The following is an 18,302-nucleotide window of genomic DNA, read 5'->3' on the forward strand; positions in this document are numbered from 1 at the left end:
CGCAGCGCATTGACACCGCATACCGCCGACCAATCTCCAAGAACCGAGCTTGTTGCGCAATGTCGTTGGCCATTAAAGTTCCCGCATCGGCCATTGTTCTCTGTGCGTCACGCAACGCAACCACCACTCCACATGTTTCGAACCCAGGCATTGCGGTTTGCCGCCACGGCATGGCGCGCGGCCGAGAGCTTGTCGCCCCTTGAAGCCGCCCAGTATACCATTGCCGTTTCCAAGGCTCAGGGTATCACTCAACGGGGCTTCATTGATGGTATGGCCTCGCCCCGCAACCTGGCTTGTCAAGAGTCGTCACTGACGTTTGGACCTTGTAGCTATTGGAAAGACCCCCATGATAAGACTGAAGAAGCTCTCCGAGGAGACTGGCTGTGAAGTTCTTGGAAAGGCCGAATTCCAAAACCCGGGAGGCTCCGTCAAAGACCGCGCCGCGCTCTACGTTGTCGAGAACGCTGAAAGACAAGGCATTTTGAAGCCAGGCGGAACAGTCGTTGAAGGAACAGCAGGAAACACTGGCATTGGTCTCGCCCACGTCTGCCGCTCCAAGGGCTACAAGCTGGTCATTTACATGCCAAACACGCAATCGCAGGGCAAAATCGACTTGCTGAGACTTCTGGGTGCTGAGGTCTACCCTGTTCCTGCTGTCGCCTTTGAGAACCCGCAAAACTACAACCACCAAGCCAAGAGGCACGCCGAGTCTATGGATAATGCCGTTTGGACCAACCAGTTCGACAACACGGCAAACCGTCAGGCCCACATTGAGACCACTGGCCCTGAGATTTGGTACCAAACTGGCGGGAAGATTGATGCCTTTACTTGCGCCACCGGTACTGCGGGAACGTTTGCTGGTGTCACCCGCTATCTCAAGGAAAAGTCGGATGGCCGGGTCAAGGCTTTCTTGGCCGACCCTCCTGGCTCCGTATTGCATTCGTACATCCAAAGCGGCGGAAAGCTCACCGAGCGGGCTGGTTCATCCATCACCGAAGGAATCGGCCAAGGACGCATTACAGACAACCTGAAGCCTGACATTCACCTCGTGGATGACTCCCTCCACATTCCCGATGCCGAAACTATCCTCATGGTGTACAGATGTCTTGACGAGGAAGGTCTTTACTTGGGCGCTAGCTCTTGCCTGAATGTCGTCGCAGCTCAAAAGGCTGCGCAAAAACTTGGCCCTGGCCACACCGTTGTCACCATGCTTTGCGATGGCGCTTACAGATATGCCGAGAGACTTTTCTCCCGCAAGTGGCTGACCGAGAAGAACCTCCTGGATGCGATCCCGAAGCACCTGGAAAAGTACATTGTGCTGCCTTGAGCTGCTCCGTAATCACCCGAAGGCCTGATGTGTACGGTTAGAATGCCTGGATCTTGTAAATAGCCCCAAGCATGATGTATACATGTTGTCCTGATGGATTTTGATGTGATCGACAACCCCCGAACGCGGGCGTATGCGTATACCCGCGTCCTCATTGCATCATTGGGTATATTTGGATACATGCTCTGGACAGGCCATAGTTCTGGACCGAATTCGAATTCGCCAACGATTTCCGGTTATGCTTGAGCCTCCGAGAACCTCCGCCTAACTGCTTCCTATTTGACGCCAGTAGCAGGCAATCACCTCCAGCAGGATGGATGCTCCATTCAGAATCAACCCAAACGCTCCTTCTGAACCTGATCAGCTGCGCTTCAGTACTTGTGGGATTCCCACCACCTAGCTCCTCAAGACTATACAACATTCATCAATCATTAAGCAATCATATTCCATCATTCAAAAACCATAGGAGCACATCGCCGGACTGGTTCTCGCTCGTTTAACGGCATTTGGCAAATATGCCAATGTTCTCTACCACAAATAGCCGACGCAGAAATTGGAGTCCTTCTCGCGGGACCGACGTCAACACTCAGTTTTATTGGGATTTGACTACTCGACACGGCAACTCTCGTTACCGAACATACTCTCCGCCATACACTCGATCACTGCTGGCAAGTCGCAGTCCCTCCAATGTCTCTTCAGATTCCGTTATCCGAAACTGGGTCGCTGGTGCTCCGAGGCCACGCGGGCCAAGAACGTCTTCGGAAAACATACCACCCAGTCGTCCCCGTGATGTGGAACAGGACAACCACTATCGTCGGCCGTCGGCCTTGAATGGCGACTATCCTGGCATCAATCGTGCCATGAGCCCATATTCACGGCTTTGCACTCTGATTTCGGAACTTAACTCGGAAAACTTGATACCTGCCTCGATCATGCGGGATCTGGACGATACGCTAAGTCAAGTGCGATTGACTGGATGTCAAATCGATTGCCTCATGCGCATGGGTGTGACAAACCCAGGGCGGGTCGAACTGTATTTCCTCTCGCTCGACCATCTAGCCCATCAATTCGAGGCTTTCCGCCTCGTGCGAAAGGCCCTCATGCATCGACAACCAAATGGACAGGTCGAACATCCCTACCACTCGCACGAAGACGACGTTTGTCCCCATCTCCGGATTCTGCATTCTTACTTGACGACATTTCGGACAGAAAACCAGCCTACGTCCGTTGTTTCCTCTAGTTTGAGGTACAGACCAGAGAATCCACAGGCAGAATTGGACGGACCGCTCCATGTTCAAGCTCGGATGCTGAATCTCAGATGTGTGGCGGCAACTTTTCCTGACGGATCCGAGACCGTTGAGATCGCTGACGAATTGGCACGTGTGGTTGCTCGACTCTCCGCGTATACGATCGATGACGAAGAGTGGGAGGAAAGCTCAAGGACAATCAATATGATCAGAGGGGCACAGCAGTCGAGTAGGCTTGATGAGCGCTTGCGGACAGGTCAAACAACTCCGCCAGAAGACACGAACGATCATCCAAACAGTTACGACATCGCAAACGCAACTCCACTCCAAGACATTACCCACACCGACCCATCAGTTTTGATGACCCGTCGGCATCCAAGGCGACAGCATCATTCTGAAACCCTCCCTGTGGAATCTTTTCGTTCGCAATCCCAGCCCTTCGTCATCGAAAGCCAACCCCCTTTTCCACCCCCTCGCCCGGGAAGGCTACACGACCACGACTACGGCACATTTGAAGAGCGGTCCACTTGGACAAACAACGCCGCAGCCGTCAACAACTACGCTGCCAACACTGCTACAAACATGCTCGGCTCCGTCAACAACGTCTCCGTCCAACATCGGCGAGGACGCTACGACGACGCTGCTGCGCGGCACGACGCGTTTATCGAACCAACAGACATCATCGAGTTCAACCGCGGCTCTGAACCCCTCAGCCCACTGTCCATGCCGCGTACGCGCAACTGGAATGCTTTCAGGACGACATCGAACAGCCATGGCCAGAGGGAATGGCCAAGACGGCCGCACAACGCTCGTGGTGGCAACTTCCATCGCAACAATCCCTTTGACCGCCGCAATCACAACGCCACTGAGATAATTCACCCGCCGCCCGTTCAGGGGCGGTCACGATCCAACACCGTCTCCCTCAGTCGCACACTTCCGTATCGCCCGCGACAACCGCGCCGCGAGTCGTTGTCATCGTTCAACCGTACCGTAGCCAGGGCGATGCAGAGCTTGTCGGTGGCTGAGTCGCGCTACGTTAATGCGTGGAGGGCGAGCAGCAGGGCGGCGCGGAATGGTGTCAGCGCGGACGAGCGCAGGCGGTTGGAGAATGAGATGCAGTACGCCATAGACAGAATCAGCGCGGTTCCAGGGGAGGACAGATTCGAGTGGGAAGAGCGGGCAAGTGGGCTGAGGAGGAGGGCATGAGGCTTGTTCAGGGGGAGCGGTCAAAGTGCGAGAGACGGGAAGAGAAATGTCATCGCATTGGCCTGATGCAATCTCGAAATGCTCTCGTCGTGTAGTCAAACTGAGATCAACTTCCCAAAGATTATTTTTGTGTCGCAAATTGCCATGCTGAAGCTGAAAGGACAGGGGAAAGCATCCGCGTTTTGAGACCAACAAGGAGTACAGAGGACAACCCAAACGAAACACAATCTACCTATTCTCAAAGCAGCGCTCCGCTCCTGTCAACTCCGGCGTGCTCCTCGTGGCTCTCAACGACACTCTCTCCATCTATCCCGGGCCTCTTCCAGTACGGCACAAACGGCACCCCCTCAACGTCAGCCTTGATCTGTAACGCCATGTAGCGCGACCAGTACCTCGCAAAGCGGATATCACCGCCCATATACCACACATTACGCTGGGCAACATGCGGGCGCGCAATGCCCCTCAACTCGCCCTCACAGTCCACCTTCCAAAACTCATCCAAGCGGCGGGCCGTCTGCGGTCCCACAATGCCGGCTGCGACGTCCTTCATGTCGCCAAGATAGCCGGTCGCGAGCACGACGACGTCGGCGTCGAGGGCGCTGCCGTCGGCGAAGCGCAGGCCCGTGGGCGAAAAGCCGGACACGGCGCCGCGCTTGACGCGCACGCGGCCGTCGAACAGCAGCTTGGACGCGCCGACGTCCAGCCAGTGGCCGCCGCCGCGCTCCATCAGGATCGATATCAGGTCGACGACGGGGTCGGCGGCGAAGCCGACGTTCTCGTAGGCGGCGTAGTAGTCTTGGAGACGCGCCGACTGCGCGCGCATGCCGACGAGCACGGTCTCGCGCAGCACTGGTGCCGGGATGGACTGCGTTGCTTGGTCGGCGGCTGCGACGGAGGTATTGGGCCCGTAGGCGCGCTCGGCGAGTCCGCGTTGCAGCTCGAGGGGGAGCACTTGGGTGCGTGAGCGCTGTACCATGGTGATGGAGGATAGCGAGGCGGATGCCATGTCGAGGCATACGTCGTGCGCTGTGTTGGCGCTGCCGATGATGACGCCGTGTTTGCCGCGCCAGGGCGTCGCGTCTGTGTAGTGGGCTGAGTGCACGACGTCGCCGCGGAAGAGCTCGCGGTTGGGGATGGACGGAATGAAGGGGATTTGTCCTGTCCCTCCGACGGCGAAGACGAGGTGGCGGGCCCGGATGTGCTTGATGTTCACTGTAATAGGGGTTCGTGGGAGCGCGGCAGCGTTGCCGTGGTTGTGACGCAAGTATTTGAGGCGATGGAGCTCGATGGTCCAGGTCGAAGACGCTTCGTCCCAGGAGGCCTTCTTGACGGCAGTGCTGGTCCAGAAGGCCAGGCCGTACCACTCGACGAAGCGCCGGTAGCCCGCGGCGATGTGCGCGCTGGTCAGGAAGTAGGGGTCTTCGGGGAGAAAGACGCCCTCGAACGGCATCTCGCTGGACTTCTTGGACGTGTGCAGGCTGAGCGATTTGTACCGCGTCAGCCAGTTGCCTCCAATCTCCTCGTTGCGGTCGAGAATGACGCTGGACACGCCGAGGGCTTTCAGTCGACCGCTGATGGACAGTCCGGACGGCCCACCTCCCACAATCGCGACGTCAAAGTCCGCCTTGCCCGAGTCAATGCTACTCTCTGCTCTTTCTCTGGCGCTCTGCGAGTCCGGCAGTCGCTGCATCATGTCCACGTTGCCGTATCCCTCAATGTTTTCCAGCATGGTGACGAGAATCCAAATCTTCCAATTTTCGTCATCTGTCATAACGAGTCGAATCATTCCAGAGCATTCCCGCCGCGGATGCTTGCCCTTAGGCAGCGCAAAGGTAAACTTGGCCTCAATCCACGCCGAAAACGGACCCATTCGGAAAACGTGTGAGGTTCCAGGGGTGTACGTGAATCTGTACGGCATGTGGATTTCCTTCAACTCTTTCCAAGCCAAATCAATCATCTTGGGTTGTGAAAATGTGCGCAGGTTCCCCGTCAGCGCGAGCAAATCTCGCCATTTTGCATCCTCGGTAAAGTCGGAAACGCTCAGGGAGTCGAAGTGCTTGATCGCAGTGGCTGCGATGGCCTCGTGATCCACGTCGTCTGGGATGTTTGGCGGCGGCAATTCGACTTCGAAGTCGTCCAGGGGGACGGCAACGTTGGGCCACGTCGGCAGCCGTGTGTCGTCTGTCGTTGCAGCAGCCATTATTTCCTGAGAGCGGCTAAATAAAATGGGGCCAGTTCGCGCAGAATGTAGTATGTTGCCCAAAAGAGTAACCAGAGTCAATTGATTGAGGAGTGCCAGATTCAGAGGAAACTACTGTTGTTGGCAGCGCTGTTAGATAAGTAACAGGCATTTTGAACCCGAAATGATCCTGGTACCGTCCCGCGCCCTTTAGCGAAGAGCCACAGTGTCCTCGGATTTGGCGTCGCAAGCCCAACCTCTTGCGACAACAGTCGACCTGACGTCCGAGCGACTTGCGGGGTTCGGCAAGTGGAGGGGCAGCTTGCCTGCCAGGCCAGCCGCGTCATAACTTCCACAGATCAAGCACGACAGGCTCATGGGGCTACGGGAGCACCCGTTATCGCGCTGAGGTTAACGGTTCCCTGCATGCAAAGGGGGCACTGATTGGTTGAAGAGTGACATATGCCGTTGGTGTTGCGGGATGCAATGCCTCGGTCCTTCGCAAGCATTGCTCGACTAGGAAATCGTCGGCGCTCTGGACTTGATAATGCCGACCATAGTTTCCACGCTCGTGATTTTTGTGGAATTATCTGTCGAATCGCAACTCCCGGGCATTTCTTAAATGTGTGCTGTGCTGTAGAGCCGTGTCGAAGTAAGTGGTGGAAACGCTGGCAACTCTATGACAAGCAATGCTGGCTGATGCGTAAAACCCTGGGTTGCCCAGTATCCATACAATCTATCTCTATAGTGTATGCTTTGCAGAGGAACCATGAGAGTGAGAGCCAGTCAATAATTTGTTCACGCTCACGCCTCGCCTACCTCGTTCAACCAAGGAATGGCATCCTGCGCACCATTCTTCTGCACCGTGAAGGCCGCGGCTCCGTTGGCCAAGGCAATGGCAGAGTCAATGTCGAATGGGGTGCCTGCATGTTGGGAAGCCTTGCTCTTCGCAACAGCAACCGCATAAGCGCCGACAAAAGTGTCGCCGGCCGCCGTGGTGTCGACGACCTTGACCTTCTTCGCAGAGATCAGATTCCCTGGCTGACCCTGCTCATGTCTTGCCGCTGTTTGGTAGAACACGCCCTTGAAAATGTCAGTGCCGAGTCCCGCAAGTCACAGCAAAGAAGGTAAAGAATCGGGGAAGGGAGGAGATGCATAGGAAAACTTACAGCACCACCTAGCGTGATGATGACGTTCCTCACACCCTTCCGAACGAACTCTGCCGCAACGGAACTCAGATCAGACTCCGGAGTGATCTCTTCGGCAGGCCTGCCCGAGAGTAGTGCGGCCTCGGATTCGTTGACTATGAGATGGTCGAGGCCAGCGTAGACTTCGTCCGGCAACGGGATGGCGGGAGCAGGGTTGATAATGACCTATCACCATGCGATCAGCCAATCTAGTCCAAATGGGAAAGATTTCTGCAATAGGACACACATCGATGCCCTTCTTCTTTGCAGCTTCCAAATTCAGGAAAACCTGCGTCCACTCGGTCAGCCTATCAAACACACCACGAGCAAGCTGTTCGACCACGAAGAGAATACTCACCACCTCCTTCGGCACCTCCAACTGCATGACCAGCACGGCCTCGTCTCCATCCAAAAGATCCTCACGCGGCACACTAGCATTGGCGCCAGGCACAAACATGATGCGATTCTCGCCGGTGCTCTCCTCAACCGTGATGACAGCTACTCCGGTCTTCTGGCCCTCAAGCTGCCGCACGCGCGCCACATCGAGCCCGTCGCGCTCCAGCGCCGCCAGAAACGGCCCGCCAAACGGGTCATCTTTGCCAATGGCTCCAATCATGCGCACGTCAACCTGCGCAGATGAGGATGATGACGCAGAGGAAGATGGCGATGCACGCGACAGCCGCGCGCAAGCTACCGCTTGGTTGGCGCCTTTGCCGCCATGTCCCGTGTTGAACGACGACGCTTGGAGTGTCTCGCCAGCGGCGGGGATGCGCGGGGTGCGTGTGACGAGGTCGACATTGAGAGAGCCAAGGATGGCGATGATGGGGTTGGTCGAGGCCATTCTGGGTCGTCTTGTGCGGTCGTGTTGTTTGGTAGATCTGATTGGTTCTTTGATGTTGTCCAAGTAGATGACTCAGCAGGCATCGGTTTGCGGGCAGTGGCTGCATGCGAGTCGTCGAGTGGGTCTCTCAATGTCTCTGGATCGAGCTGTCTTGGTCACTGGGTTTAATAGTTGCCGACCTCCAAACTGCCTGCGCTTCAATTCAAACCTACATTCGAAAATTTGAAATCTACGCTCAAATCGGCCGTTACACCACCCGCACCTCAACACCAACAGCAACAAGCACACCAACATTTCTCCTCTCTGTATTCCTCTATCCACTCCACTGCAACCCCGGCCCATCCGTTTTCCATCCGTCCATCCGTCCATCCATGCCGCCATGCCAGCCATCCCAGACCCAAATGCCCGAACCCCTATCTACACCAGGAGGAAAAAGAAAGCAGAAACGGGGAGAGATAGCGAAAGGCCAAATCCACTCATGCACACGTGCTTCTTCTTCATCCCCATGTTTCCCGTCTACCGTCATCGACAAGAAAACTAGAAGCTAGAAAACTCCCAGGCGCACGTTCAAATCCGAGTTATTCACAACTTCGGCTCCAGCTCTTCAAACTCGCTCAACTCCTTGACGGCCGTCGGGCCCTTGCTGACCTGCAGGCTGGCCTTGAAATCGCGCACATCGGTGATCTTGATGGGGCCACCCTTTGCCTCCTCTTCTTCCTGGCCCGTGGCACTGTCAGCCTTGTCCGAGTTCGATGCCGCCGCACCAGCAGCAGGCAACAACTGGCCCATGGCTGCCTGGCCCTGTGCCATGACATCTTGGACCTTTTCGGTTGCCAGCTTGAGGTCCTCGACCAAGTGGGCCGAGATGGCCGTCACGACGTCACCAACATTGCCGCTGGCGACGTCGACGTTCTCGAGCCGCTTTGCCAAAGCGTCGGTTTTCGAAGGCACACCCTGGCTGCTCAAGAACTTCTCGATTGTGGAAACAAGGTTGTTGCCATCTGTCGGCTTGCTTTGCGCCAGCATGTGGACGGACACCTTGGCGCGAGTGGATGAGCGCGGAGAAATGTGCTTGTGGTAAAAGTTGAGAATGTCGGCCTTTTTGAGGGGCTCGATGTGAGCAACGTCCTCATCAGCTATATTTTTGTTAGCGACATGAACTTGGGGAGCATTGCATCCAAAGTCTTACCGTTTAGAAAGTCGAGCGTCTCGCTGCAGATGTGAGTCCAGAAGCGGGAGTTCTCCTGGCTCAAATTCCGCAACTTTTCCTTCCGGGTATTCTTGACGCTCTCCTTGTACGACTCAAACTCCTCGTCCGGCATGTCCTCAATCATCTTCTGAACACCGTTCAGGAAGGCATCGATGCGCTCCTCTAGATATTCGGGCGACCGTTCACTTTGAATGAGCACTCGAAATCCAATGGCAGTAAGGTGAGATGTCGCCCCGCTAAACACGACATAGCCAAGCTGTTCCTTTGTCCGGAGCTGGTCAAATGCTGGCTCATCGACGAGCTGCCCAAACACCAAAGCCTTGGCGCGCAGAGTCCTATCAGAATTCTCACCAATGGCGCAGAGGTATTCGATGCAGTGGTTGACGTTGGCAGGGTCTTTCAAAACGCGCTCGTACACAAAGTTTGACCCACTGGGAATGATAATGTTGCGGCGGATTGGCCACTGAGATGGCGCAAGGGGCCTTGCCTGAAGCGTCTTCTCCACAGTGTCTGCCATTTTCAACGCGTCTTCCTTGTAAAGGTTGCCCATGGCGAGCATTTCAACATGGGTTTGCTTCAACAGCTGGGGATAGAAATGGCGAATGTCGTCGGCAGTGATGTGAGGAATCTCTGCCAAGAGCTCCTCATTGATCCATCCCTTCTCTGCGCAGAGCCAGCGAGTGTATCCACCGACCTGGTAGTACGGCTGGTTGTACTCGGCATTGTGGAACCCGCGGGTGATGCGTTCTTTGGAGATCTGGAATCGGTCCTCGCGAACTTTGAGGTCGCGCATGGCCAGCAGAAGCCGTTCAAGAAGAACACCCATCTTGTCGTTGTAACCGCTGACCCAGACATCGAGACCCAAAGCTGAAGTCGAAAGTGAGTATGCAACTCCGGCAACCTCGGCGTCGTAGGCATACTCGTTCAGGTCATCTGAAATCAGGTCCCGGTAGATGGCAGTCATGACGCTGGCCCGAGGAGTTGCAGAGACCAAAGGCGTGCGAAGAGTGAGATCGACGTTGGCTTTGGGCACCCAGAATCGATCATCCTTCTTGTACCAAAGGCGCACCCTCTCGTCGTTGCGGATCAACAAGGGATGCTTCAAAGGCTCGCTGACCTCCTTCCTTTCGACTTCGAGTCTAGTAGGAATAAATTGGTTGGGGTGGGGCAAATGGAATTCCTTGGGGCGTTGTGCTGGAGTACTCGCAGCTGCAGCCTTGAATTCGTCAAGAAGTTTCTGCGGGATCTTTTGGTACTTGTAATCGGTGCCGTACCACTTCTCCTTTTGGTCCCAGTCACCCGGCCAGTCTTGACTCACAATCGTCATCCGGAAGTTGTCAGGTCGAAGGCGCGCAAGGCCAGCCTTGATGGCCTCGGGGTTAAACTTGCGGATAACGCTAGGACCGCTGAGTAGTTGATCGCGCGGATAAGGCTTCTGCATGATACCACTCAGGCTGCTTGTAGTGTTGCTTGCAGGGCTCTTTTGCTTGAACCGGAAATCAACCTCGCTCATCTTCTTGACTTCTTCAAAGATCCACTGCTGAGGCTCAATCTCCTTGAGCATGGCAATGTACTGGAAAACAAGTTTGAGGATTTCCTCGTGGTTCTTGAGACCATCTTCGGTAAGGCGGATAGAAAGAGTGAAGAATGCAGTTCCGGGACACACGGTCAGCGAGCCTGCGCCGAGCATGCTAGCCCAGCCCTTTTCCTTGATGTAGGCCAACAGACTGCCAGGTCCTTCGTGGCCAATCAGATGGCTGAGATAGCGTCCAGGCGCCGACTCGTACAAAGCTTCCTCGTCGGGGTAGGGGAAGTGGAGGTCGAGGGTGCGCGTCTGGAACACGGGCTTTGCAAAGATCTGAGTTTGAAGCTCTTTCTCGGTCAAGGGCTGCTCGCTGTCCCAGCGATTCCGGGGCAGGTTTTTGTTCTTGACCTCGGAAAACATTTGCGAAACCCAAGACTCGAGTTCGTCCAGGCTCTCCCGACCCAGCACTACCAGCTTCATGCGGTTCGCAGAGTAGTGTGTCTCGTAAAACTTGATAAACTCGTCCCTGATTTTGACCCCCCGGGCAAGAGGTTCATCATGAAGAGTCTGGTAGTTGCCAGTCGAGAAGTGGCAATAGGGATGCTTCGGGTTTGAGAGCGTCTTGTTCAACTGATGCAGTCGCCAGACATCGCTCTGCAGGTTCTTCTTGTTTTCCGAGTCGACAGCCCTCAGCTCCCTGTCCAGCGTCTCCTCGAGGAAAAGGGGCTCAACGAAGAACTGCGCAAACCTGTCGAGTGCGCCATAGAGGGGCGAGTTGGACCTGGAGGACAAATCTTGCCTGCTGCTAGCGGCTGACGAAGCGGCGCTGTTTGTAGGGGTGTTGGGGGTTGCCGAGACTTCAAAGTAGTAGTTTGTGTTGTTGGAGGCAGTAAAGGCGTTGGAGTAGCCCGAGTTGGCGGTCAGGTACTGGTTGTACGCATTCTCTTTGGGGTACTGCAGGCAGATGGTGCATTAGCACGCTTCAAGATGTCTTTCCCTACGAGCGCCAACAGGAGCACAGTGTGCCTGGGCAGCTCGTGCCTCGCGGCGACTCGACGGAGTTTGCACGCACCTTTTTGGTTCCCATGAAGAGCAGGTGCTCGACTGCATGCGCCATGCCCGGCATGTCGTCGGCATCGCTGAAGCTCCCCACGTTGACGTCCATGGCGGCGCTCACCTTGTCGGTGTCGGGGTCGTGTATCAGCAAGGCCTCCAGCTGGTTGGGCAGGCGGATGACGCGGTAGGTCCGGTCGTCGAGAGCAGGACGCTCCATGTTTTCGGCGAGGCGCTCGGGGAGCGCCGTTCGAGAGTTGACGGGCTCAGCCATTGTGGTCGAGAGGTAGCGGGGATGGAGGGGAGAGGCGAAAGGAGGAATGGTCGGGCAGTAGGGCCGTGGCCGTGGGACGGAGTAATAAGCGTGTGAGGACCAGCGAATTGTCGCGCCGCCAAGCGGAGGACAACAATACCAAGGCGAGCGTGGTAAGGCAACAAGGGCGCAGGACGAAGCCAGAGCAGAGGACCGTTTTAGGCGATTGACATTTCGGAAGCACAGAGACGGCGGGAATGGCATGCGCGGAGCCGGGGTGAAGAATGGCGGGCTGCTTGGATGAGTGAGTGTCTTGCTTGGGTCAGAGAATGGCGATTGAGCAAGCTGAGGGCCGGACAACAAGGTGCCAGAAAGCGGACGGAGCGTGCGACCAATGACCGAACGGAAGCGAGGCTTTGCTTGGGAGGGTCGTCGAGTGGGATTGAAGCAGTGGATTCAGGCTGTGAGGACCAGTTGGGAGTCTCTCGATTGGATCTCTCACCACTCGCCAGCGCAGCGCAGCCTACCGATGATCTCCCGCCCGGGGCAGCCTACGACCGGACGGGAGCATCGCCCTCCCGGAATAGCCTCCCCATCTCTCCCCCCACTGCTCGCCATGGTGCTCGAGGCCGGCTATCCCAACACTTCGGGCTTCCGCAAGGTCACCAAGGCCACCATCCTCATCAAGAAAAAGGAGGCCATGTCTGACCAAGACTTCATCGCCCACTACAATCACCGCCACGCCCAAATGGCCGCCCCTGTCCTGCTCCGCCACGGCATCATCAGCTACTCCCTGGTGCGTTACGTCGTCCCGTCCCGTCCCCTTCCCGCCCGTCATTCATTCATCTTGTCCGCAGACCTACCATCTCCAGCGTGACCGCACCATGATGCAGGACATACTCAAGGGCAACGCCAAGCTGCTGGACTACGACGCCATTTGCACCTTTGTATTCCCCGACTACAAGCACCTAGCCAAATTCCTCTACGACAAGGACTCCAAGGCCCTGACCAGCGACCACGACAACTTCATGGACGACACCCAAATGACCATGATGGTCGGCGACGAGTACGTCATTGTCGAAAACGGCGTCAAGGTCGATGGAGCCTGACCGTGGCTTTGTCGTCGACCTACCACCTTCATATTCTTCTTCTGTGGTCCCTAGACTGTTTGGATCTTTCTCGTGCTTCATTCCTTGACTGTCCGCCCTTGCATCGCGTTCCCCGGAGCAACTTCACGTGCATTAGAATTTTCGTCGCTTTTTCTTCCGCACTGCCTTTTCCTCTCCTTGAATAGAGAGACCAAGTCGATGTACAGTCACTTTCAATCCTCAACAGGAGTAAAGGCACGAAGGACGACCGCCATGAGCCTATCAATTCTTTCTCGAAGGCGACATTGTAGTGAGAATGTCGTTTTGAAACGCGTGCTTCACACCCCCTTTCCACTAGACTGTCTCTCCGTCATCAATTCACTTGTCCAAAGCCAGTGTCTCCGTGTCCCAGCCAGCGCTCCTGCTCCGTGCTCCATGCTCCATCAGGGCCGACCACTGTTGGACCCCTGACACTGAACTACGCACTCACAGAATCCCATCCCAGAGCTCTACTTCCGGATAACGAAGTGCAGCGCCACAGTGGCTGTGCAGACAACAAAAATTACCCCGCCGGCAAGTACACCACGCGGCAGCCTGCGCCCCGCCGGACTGGCCGAGTATTCGACAAGCAAGCCCGCGGCAAGGCAGGTGGCGCAAACGACCAAGAAGACCGGCAGGGCGTCCATGCACATGAAGAGGAAACCGAGACAGACGGCAGAGAAGAGAAGAAGCGTGTCGATTCTGGCGCGTTGGTCGAAGTAGCCCCGTGCCGGAGACATGGTGTGTAGCGCGAGGAGATTTAGTCGGGGTGAATTGAACTGGCGTCGTCTCTTTTTGGGGGCAGGGTCTCTCGGTGTGCCGCCGTCCGCCTGAGCGCCAACTTAGATTTTTATACCCCGAGCAAAACAGAAGAAGACGCGAGAAGCAGCAAACTCCAAACAACGCCGGTTTCCTTCCACGAAGAAGACAACCCAAACCACGACGCCAACACACCGTCGAGCGCCTTCTAGCGGAGCCCCATGAGTGCCTTAAAGATGACGTAAACAGTCGCGGCCACTGTCGTGGCGAGGCAAATGTGGACAATGACATGGGTCCACTCCCCTTTCTCACGAGCCAGTCCCAGGAGCACGATCGAGAGTGTTAGGAAGCAATTGACCAATGTCAAGAAAAGCGCCGCGCCGAAGTCGAAGTACAATACGCCGAGGGGGACGCAAGAGAACAGCCCGAAAATTTCGTGTGGCCCGATGCCATTGGAGAAAAGCGAGGGGGACATGGTGAATTGATGGCTGGTGGATGTTTGGCTTTGGTGTTGTAAAGTGGTTGTTGGCTGGGAGTGAATTGCCTTGCTGGAGCCCGGCAGCTGTTGAATATGTACTTGAGGACAGAGACGCAGTGTCAGATAGTTCGAGACTTTGCTACTCTCTTCCTTGGTCAGCAATCGATCCAACCATGCAGAAGCTTCACACAGTCGCAGCATGCATGTCTGTCTCAGCCCTCCGTTGACAAACAGGCCGACCAAGACCTGTAGACTCAGACAAGCAAGACATATCACCAAAATTTCCCATTTCATTCGACACTTCCTACTTCTTTCCCTTCTTCTTACCGCCGCCCTTCTCCTTCTCCTCCCTCACAAACCCACCCACGACCAGCGCCTCCCTCGCCGTCTGATTGATGATGCGAAAGCGATCCGGGCCCAGATGCACGCCGCCATACCACCGCGTCACCACAACCATGACGTCCCACACGTCCATGAGCTGCATGAGGTGCAGCAAGCGGCCGCCCGCCGCCGTCTCGCCGTCGTCGTCGCAGTCCTGGTACACGGCGTCGTTTGCGCCGCGGATGCGCCACGCCGTGATGTTGTGCGTCGCCTTGGCAGCCTTCTTGTCCGTCGCCAGCAGGTGCTGCACGAAGGCCTTGGCCTGCTGCGTGCTGGCGACGCGCGCCGCGCGCGCCACGAAGACGCTCTTCTTCTCGACCGCCGGCTCGCTGAGCACCCAGGGCGGGTCGGGCCCGGCGCCGAGCTGCTCGACCTGCGCACCGCCGCCGCCGTGTGAGCCCGTGTCTGCTGAATCGAGTCCGCCGTCCGAGACGTGGAGGTGGAGGTGGTCGGTCACACCAGTTGCTTGTTCAAGCGCGCCGCCGGCCGCTTCGCCTGCGCCGCGCTCGCGCTGAAGCTCCTCCTGCTGCTGCTGCTCCTCCCCCACGTTGACGCTGTCGCCCAGCTCCTCCAGCAGGTCGAAGACGCAGGGCTCGCCGGGGCGGAACGTCTGCGCCAGCACGCCGCGCGCGGCGTCGACGACGCGCGTGCCAAAGCCCTTGGGCACATCGTCGCCGACCGTGTGTGTGCCGAGGACGGCGGGCGGCGCGTCCGGGTAGTCGGGCGGGAACTCAATGCGCAGGGCGATGGACGGCAGCGACGGGAGCCGCAGGATGCATGTCCCGGTGTCGTCGTCGTCCGAGGCGGTGGTGAGCGTGTCTTCGGCGTAGATGGAGTTGATGGAGATGATTTCGTCGGAGAGCGCGGGGTTCATGGTCGCGGGACGGAGAGTCGACGTTGGACGGATGCCGTGGCGCAAATGCGCTTCGGGTAGGGCTGAAGCGGCGGACGGGTCGAGACGGGGGATGAACACCAACACCACGTGTTGATAGGAACTCGGGGATCAAGTTGACGTCTTGGAGTGTAGCAGTAAGTCTCACAGGTTCGCCCGACGAGGTCAAGCCCTTGGGGTTGCCAGCATTTCGGCCGCATCATACGATCAACAATGTCTCTTTCTGTGGAATATTATGGCATGAGTTTCAAAACCGAGCAGCTCCAAACTTGATAAAATTCAAAAATCAATCCGACTTGTACACAGCCAGTTTCTTTGGCAGTGGTGGCAACATGCAAGTGCATTTTCTTTTGTTCCTCAAAACACCTGGCCATTGAAGCAGATGGCGAGCTTTTTCTCTGAAAAATGGGCAACATCCTCCCCGATATTCAACGCCAGACGACCTCTCCATGAGAACCACTTCAGGTCGACGCCATGCTCCTCAGCCGTCTCATCGGGGACAGATGAAATCGTCCGCATAAGCTCGATACCGCTGCATCACATCCGTCGCCGCAATGCCGCTCCGCTGCGGCAAGAAGCTAGCATGAGCCACCAAAGCGCGGCCATCCACGACAGCATCTATAAACAAACAAACAACAGTCAGCGCAGTCCAACAGGGGGCGGCAAAAGCCAGAACTAATATGGGTACACTTACGCCTGCCAGTGCGCTCGGTCATGACCTCGGTAAAGTGGTACTCGTCATCGCCATTGCCATGATGGATGTCGCTGGCAATGATGTCGTCGCCCCAGATGGCAATCATCTGGATGCCCATTCTGCGGTAATTGTAGTCCAGCTGGCGGAACTTGTAGCGCCACAGCTCGTTCTTCTCGAGGTTCTCGAAGAAGCTGTAGTGCTGCTGCGCCGCGTGCGTCCAGTGCCACAGCGACTCGGAGAAGGCGTCGAAGCTCGTGCTGGCGATGGGCGTCTGGTCGAGCGGGAAGCTCTTGGGCAGCGGCAGCCAGCGGTGTCCGTCGAACGGTGGCTCGAACTCGTGCGGGACTGTCCAGTTGACCGGCCCATGCCAGCGTGGTAGCTCTGACGCCCGCCATAGACTGCCTGTTGCGTTTTGTCCTGGCGGCGGCGGCAGCAGCTCTGGGAAGTACGCGTGCACGGCTCCCAGGCTGTAGTGCATCCAGCTGAGCGAGGGTTGGTTCACGACGTTGGCGGCGACGACAAAGTACTCCGGGTGCTCGATCTTGGTCTTGACCAGCGTTGCCACGGCGTGGTCCTCCATAAACACCTGCGAGTCGTCAGCAGTTTGCCAGCCGGATCGGCGCTCAGGTTCCCGCGTACAAGATCGTCGTCCATCTTGATGTACATGGTCCCATTCTCGCACACGTCGTACGCGCTCGCGTAGTCGATGCCCTCAAACAGCAAGTCGATCCTGGTGTACGCCGGCTCCGCCGCGACCAGCTCGTCCAGCCACTCCAAGTCTTCTTGCTTCGTCGTCCGCGCCAGGAATATCACTTCGTCCAACAGCCCGCCGTTGGAAACGAGGTTACGCTGTTCAAAGACTCATGTCAGAACAAACGACGGTCCAGAAAGCCTCTCCACTCAATTCATGACCAACCCCCGCTCGTGTTGAATGCACACCTTGAGATAGCAATCCAGAATGCCCACGCTCTCGGGTCGTCCGAAGAAGACCAAGCCCACTATTCGCAGCCCCTCGGGCTTCGCCCAGTCCGTCTCACCCTCCAACGCTCCTTGTCCAGTGACGCTCCAGTAGCGCGGCAGCGGCCGCGAAATCGCGTGGTGGTATGTTGGTGAAGTCGTAGGCGCCGTGTTCTTCGCGTTCCACAGCAGCAGGAGAGAGCATGAGACGACAACGAGCACGAGCAGCTTCTGGACCTTGAGTCGGTAGCCCGAGCCCCCAAAGCGCAGCTCGCCATGAGCCAACATGTCGGATTCCTGAGCCGGCGGCTTGTAGGTGCAATGTCGCTGCAGTCCTTATGGCCGAGAGGTGACGATCGGTTCGCCGAAGATGCGGGGATAGGACAGGCCAGGACAGGACAGGATGGGATTGCGTAAGTCGGGGTTGCGGATTGCTTCAGACGCCCAGGTCTGGGTCGCGGCGTGATCGCATGGTAAGGGAGTAACTGGCTCTTGAGAGAAGGGAGTCCGATCGAAGAGATGGCTGGCGCTTCTCTGGTAACGAAAGCAGGCAAGCAGCTGACGCAGGGCCATCGCGCCCGTCTGCTATCTGCTTCATCAATCCTCTGCCACCCACTGCTCTTCGGGACCCCTGAGAACAGTGCGGTTGCACGGCGGCGCAGCCTGTCCCCTGCGGCCCCACCGCACCCCTGCAGGGTGCCGGCCTTGCTTTGTCCTTGTTGGCCTCAGTAAGCGCTGTTCTGAACATAGAACAAGTGACGAGATGGTTTCCTCGATTTTTGAAAGTCCCCTGGAAAAGCTGACAGCACGCAGCGGCTCTCCTTGGCTGCAGCTCGAATGGAAGCTTAGCATTTAAGCATTCGGTTTGAATCATGATCCTGGAGAAGATCATTGGTGGCTCAAGCAAGAGGTCAATGCAAAGTAATAGAAACCGAAGCCGACGATGGCAGCTCAACAAGATGAACAGGGCGACTCGCTGCCAACTT

General features: G+C 56.8%; 8 protein-coding genes across 8 annotated transcripts; 3 read left to right on the top strand and 5 right to left on the bottom strand.

Moving 5' to 3' along the window:
* The first annotated feature begins 79 nt into the window (after positions 1–79).
* On the top strand, positions 80–1,585 carry J3D65DRAFT_45345 (tryptophan synthase beta subunit-like PLP-dependent enzyme). The gene is made up of 2 exons (XM_066796373.1): positions 80–268; positions 330–1,585. The coding sequence occupies exons 1-2, from the start codon at positions 133–135 to the stop codon at positions 1,325–1,327; spliced, it is 1,134 nt and encodes a 377-aa protein (XP_066660202.1). The 5' UTR covers positions 80–132; the 3' UTR covers positions 1,328–1,585.
* On the top strand, positions 1,585–3,899 carry J3D65DRAFT_45342 (uncharacterized protein). Its single transcript, XM_066796371.1, has one exon. It carries the CDS (start codon positions 1,843–1,845, stop codon positions 3,778–3,780), a length of 1,938 nt encoding a protein of 645 aa, XP_066660203.1. The 5' UTR covers positions 1,585–1,842; the 3' UTR covers positions 3,781–3,899.
* Positions 3,840–5,980, bottom strand: J3D65DRAFT_582623 (flavin-containing monooxygenase; the record flags this gene model as incomplete). Its single annotated transcript, XM_066797721.1, has 2 exons — positions 3,840–4,992; positions 5,041–5,980. The coding sequence occupies 2 exons, from the start codon at positions 5,978–5,980 to the stop codon at positions 4,019–4,021; spliced, it is 1,914 nt and encodes a 637-aa protein (XP_066660204.1). The 3' UTR covers positions 3,840–4,018.
* Positions 5,981–6,653: 673 nt separating this feature from the next.
* J3D65DRAFT_611388 (Ribokinase-like protein) lies at positions 6,654–8,074 on the bottom strand. Its single transcript, XM_066798904.1, has 4 exons — positions 7,505–8,074; positions 7,394–7,435; positions 7,129–7,332; positions 6,654–7,042 (listed from the first exon to the last, which is right to left on the bottom strand). Exons 1-4 carry the CDS (start codon positions 7,985–7,987, stop codon positions 6,764–6,766), a joined length of 1,008 nt encoding a protein of 335 aa, XP_066660205.1. The 5' UTR covers positions 7,988–8,074; the 3' UTR covers positions 6,654–6,763.
* An 84-nt stretch (positions 8,075–8,158) lies between these two features.
* Positions 8,159–12,507, bottom strand: J3D65DRAFT_611393 (a-pheromone processing metallopeptidase Ste23). Its single transcript, XM_066798905.1, has 3 exons — positions 11,795–12,507; positions 9,177–11,676; positions 8,159–9,123 (listed from the first exon to the last, which is right to left on the bottom strand). Exons 1-3 carry the CDS (start codon positions 12,290–12,292, stop codon positions 8,570–8,572), a joined length of 3,552 nt encoding a protein of 1,183 aa, XP_066660206.1. The 5' UTR covers positions 12,293–12,507; the 3' UTR covers positions 8,159–8,569.
* A 137-nt stretch (positions 12,508–12,644) lies between these two features.
* J3D65DRAFT_643842 (EthD domain-containing protein) lies at positions 12,645–13,137 on the top strand (the record flags this gene model as incomplete). The annotated part of the gene is made up of 2 exons (XM_066802110.1): positions 12,645–12,824; positions 12,886–13,137. The coding sequence occupies 2 exons, from the start codon at positions 12,645–12,647 to the stop codon at positions 13,135–13,137; spliced, it is 432 nt and encodes a 143-aa protein (XP_066660207.1).
* Positions 13,138–14,307: 1,170 nt separating this feature from the next.
* On the bottom strand, positions 14,308–15,650 carry J3D65DRAFT_683786 (ribosomal protein S5 domain 2-type protein; the record flags this gene model as incomplete). Its single annotated transcript, XM_066803773.1, has 2 exons — positions 14,308–15,140; positions 15,231–15,650. 2 exons carry the CDS (start codon positions 15,645–15,647, stop codon positions 14,697–14,699), a joined length of 861 nt encoding a protein of 286 aa, XP_066660208.1. The 3' UTR covers positions 14,308–14,696.
* A 206-nt stretch (positions 15,651–15,856) lies between these two features.
* On the bottom strand, positions 15,857–17,896 carry J3D65DRAFT_45331 (uncharacterized protein). The gene is made up of 4 exons (XM_066796369.1): positions 17,299–17,896; positions 16,999–17,208; positions 16,360–16,945; positions 15,857–16,283 (listed from the first exon to the last, which is right to left on the bottom strand). The coding sequence occupies exons 1-4, from the start codon at positions 17,602–17,604 to the stop codon at positions 16,156–16,158; spliced, it is 1,230 nt and encodes a 409-aa protein (XP_066660209.1). The 5' UTR covers positions 17,605–17,896; the 3' UTR covers positions 15,857–16,155.
* Positions 17,897–18,302: the final 406 nt, after the last annotated feature.

This window comes from Phyllosticta citribraziliensis, assembly GCF_038025025.1.
Source record: "Phyllosticta citribraziliensis strain CPC 17464 chromosome Unknown J3D65scaffold_1, whole genome shotgun sequence".
Taxonomy (NCBI): Eukaryota; Fungi; Ascomycota; class Dothideomycetes; order Botryosphaeriales; family Phyllostictaceae; genus Phyllosticta; species Phyllosticta citribraziliensis.